Here is a 3,315-nt window from a genome sequence, read left to right on the forward strand (position 1 = left end):
GCCTTAAACAGGCCCTACGCACATGGTTTCAGCGCTTTTCTGGGTATGCTCAGCGGATTGGATTTCATCATAGTCGCTGCGACACTTCCCTTTTCATTTAACGAGAGGGATCAGATACAGCCTACTTGCTTTTATACGTCGATGATATTGTGTTAACAGCTTCATCTACATGTCTACTTCAGCGGATTATTACTTTATTACATAAGGAATTTGCGATGACTGACCTTGGCATGCTTAACTACTTTCTAGGAATCTCCGTCACTCGTACAACCTCTGGGATGTTTTTATCTCAGAAAAAGTACGCCACAGAAATTATTGAGCGTGCTTACATGATCACTTGCAAACCTTGTAGGACCCCGGTTGAATCTGGGGCTAAGCTTACCGCTCATGGGCCACCAGTGTTGGACCCTACTCTTTATCGTAGTCTTGCAGGTGCCTTACAGTATCTCACATTTACTCGCCCGGACATCACTTATGCAGTTCAACGGATTTGTTTATTTATGCATGATCCCCGAGAGCAGCACTTTCAAGCTCTCAAACGGATCATCCGATATGTTCAGGGGACTACTGACCTTGGTCTACAGCTATTTGCTTCCTCACCATCCTCACTGGTTGCTTACTCAGATGCTGATTGGGCCGGTTGCCCCATCACCAGGCGCTCTACTTCTGGTTATTGTGTCTTTCTCGGGAATAACATGTTGTCATGGTCTTCGAAGCGTTAGCTGACGCCCTCTCGTTCAAGTGCAGAGGCTGAGTATCGCGGGGTTGCTAATGTTGTTGCCGAGACATGTTGGATACGTAATCTTCTTCGTGAGCTTCACTAATAAGGATCAAGAATATTAAACAAATCACAAACGTGATTAGTTAGAAAATAACTCGCGCACGAGTTGAGAAAACAAGAACGCCAAAGCAATTCTTAAAGAAATATTATTTAATAATTCAAAATGGAAGATATCTCCTCGTATTACATATACGGACCCTATATATAATAAAATACCAAGACCCCTAACTAACTTGGACTCTTAACATTTAAACTTAAGGAAACAAATAATATAATAAATAAATAAGATAAGATAAATTATTATTTAGATAAAATTAATATTCTAACTAACTAATACGGATCAATTAACAATGGAACAAAATCCTACGCCAAATAGCCTTTGATCCTTTTAACCCGAGTCCCACATCAGTCTTCTCCACCTGAAAAGAACTCCACCTCGAGTTCCAGTTAAATAAGGCGATACACCCGGATCAAAGACAAACCAATCAATGACAAATTCTTTAGTGCCATTCCAAATAAATTTGAGCTGAATCCTCCTACAATTTTTTTGCTCCAAAATCCTTTGATTCTTCTCAAAATCATCATTATAGCCAACATTGTATACAAACATATCTTTCATTCTAATCTTTTTGCTAGTATCTAGTAAGTTAATCAAATAAACATATGATACTTTTTTGTCTCCATCTTTTAAAACCCCTACAACCTCACCTTTATCAAGAATACCTTCAGAACTCGTGACTAACTTGCATATTGATAAATTCTCTTCTTTTAAATTAAAGCCTAACAAGTAAGAATCTTGTGTCGCAGATTCTTTACCTTCTTCAACAATGGTAACTATATCATTATGCATCTCCTCTAAAATAATTACCTTTTCTATATTTGAGGATACATTCTCTTCTTCAACTTGACTCTCTTCTTCAACTATTTTATCTCGCTCCTCCATACGAGAATCAGATTCCGATTTCTTCAACCTGGCTATTAAACTTTTCATCGAATCAAAAAATTCTTTCGTATCGAGGTTCTCATTAACAGGTTGACTCGGCTGGTAGCGTTGTGGTTGATAGTATGGTTGATGATATGGTTGTGGTGGATAGTAGGGTTGATGGTAGGATTGTGGTTCATAGTAAATGGGGCATTGGTGGTATTGTTTATGGTAGGGTTGTGGTTGAGCCCAGGGTTGGGTGCCAAAAGCAAACCTTTCAGAATCTTCCCGCCCCTGTTTCAGGTCCCTAATGTTAACCTCCACTCGATCAATACGAACTGTAAGATCTTCAAGAGTGGATGTTATTTCTTCCAATCCCCTGATCACGTCAGAGAGATTGTTCTTCCTGCTCGCGTTATAGCCAGCCATCGAAACAGGAGAAACCTGCTCTGAATACCAACTAATAAGGATCAAGAATATTAAACAAATCACAAACGTGATTAGTTAGAAAATAACTCGCGCACGAGTTGAGAAAACAAGAACGCCAAAGCAATTCTTAAAGAAATATTATTTAATAATTCAAAATGGAAGATATCTCCTCGTATTACATATACGGACTCTATATATAATAAAATACCAAGACCCCTAACTAACTTGGACTCTTAACATTTAAACTTAAGGAAACAAATAATATAATAAATAAATAAATAAGATAAATTATTATTTAGATAAAATTAATATTCTAACTAATTAATACGGATCAATTAACAATGGACCAAAATCCTAAGCCAAATAGCCTTTGATCCTTTTAACCCGGATCCCACATCATTCACTGCCCTCTTACTACTGCAACACTGGTTTACTGTGATAACGTCAGCTCTGTCTATATCTCCTGTAATTCAGTTCAGCATCAACGGACCAAGCATATTGAGATTGACATTCACTTTGTTCGAGATTTGGTAACTCAGGGACATGTTCGGGTTCTTCATGTTACGTCTAGATACCAGTATGCAGACATCTTCACCAAATGTCTTCCATACGCTCTATTTGACGAGTTTCGCTCCAGTTTGAGCGTCCGCCCTACTCCCTCTCCAATTGCGGGGGATGTTAGCCGACCATTATAAGAGCTTTGACCCACTGTTGTAATTAAATAAGTTCAGTGCAAACAGCAAATTGCCTTTGACACTTTATGTAATCTTTTGGTATCTCCCACGTGGCGACTCAGCTTTGACTTTCATTGTCCATTACAATGTCCATTAGGTGAATCCAACAAATAGACATCTGCCACGTAATGACAATGAGTCACAAACTCACATTTTTAACGTTGACTTGACTTTTGAGAATGCAAGATTGGAAGTGGACCTGTTTTTAGGTACAGTTCCTATAATCACCGTCGTTAAGTTAGCCGGGTGAAGCGGCCTTCAACAGTTTAATCTATCAGATGGACATTTTGTAGCCCATAAATGCAGTGTGTTATGAAAGTCACATTTTAAGAGCAAAAGAATGTATTAAAAATACTCCATAGTTTACAAATTAATTTGTTTATCAGTCTTCTTTCTTTTTATATTATTGATATCACCTCATGTGTAACAAATATTATGAAATTTATGTA

General features: G+C 37.9%; 1 protein-coding gene across 1 annotated transcript; it reads left to right on the top strand.

The window, feature by feature from the left end:
* The first annotated feature begins 215 nt into the window (after window positions 1–215).
* Window positions 216–722, top strand: LOC139863350 (uncharacterized mitochondrial protein AtMg00810-like). The gene has a single exon (XM_071851988.1). The coding sequence runs from the start codon at window positions 216–218 to the stop codon at window positions 720–722; it is 507 nt and encodes a 168-aa protein (XP_071708089.1).
* The last annotated feature ends 2,593 nt before the right edge of the window (window positions 723–3,315 follow it).

The sequence above is a fragment of the Rutidosis leptorrhynchoides genome, chromosome 8 (genome assembly GCF_046630445.1).
Source record: "Rutidosis leptorrhynchoides isolate AG116_Rl617_1_P2 chromosome 8, CSIRO_AGI_Rlap_v1, whole genome shotgun sequence".
Classification (NCBI taxonomy): Eukaryota; Viridiplantae; Streptophyta; class Magnoliopsida; order Asterales; family Asteraceae; genus Rutidosis; species Rutidosis leptorrhynchoides.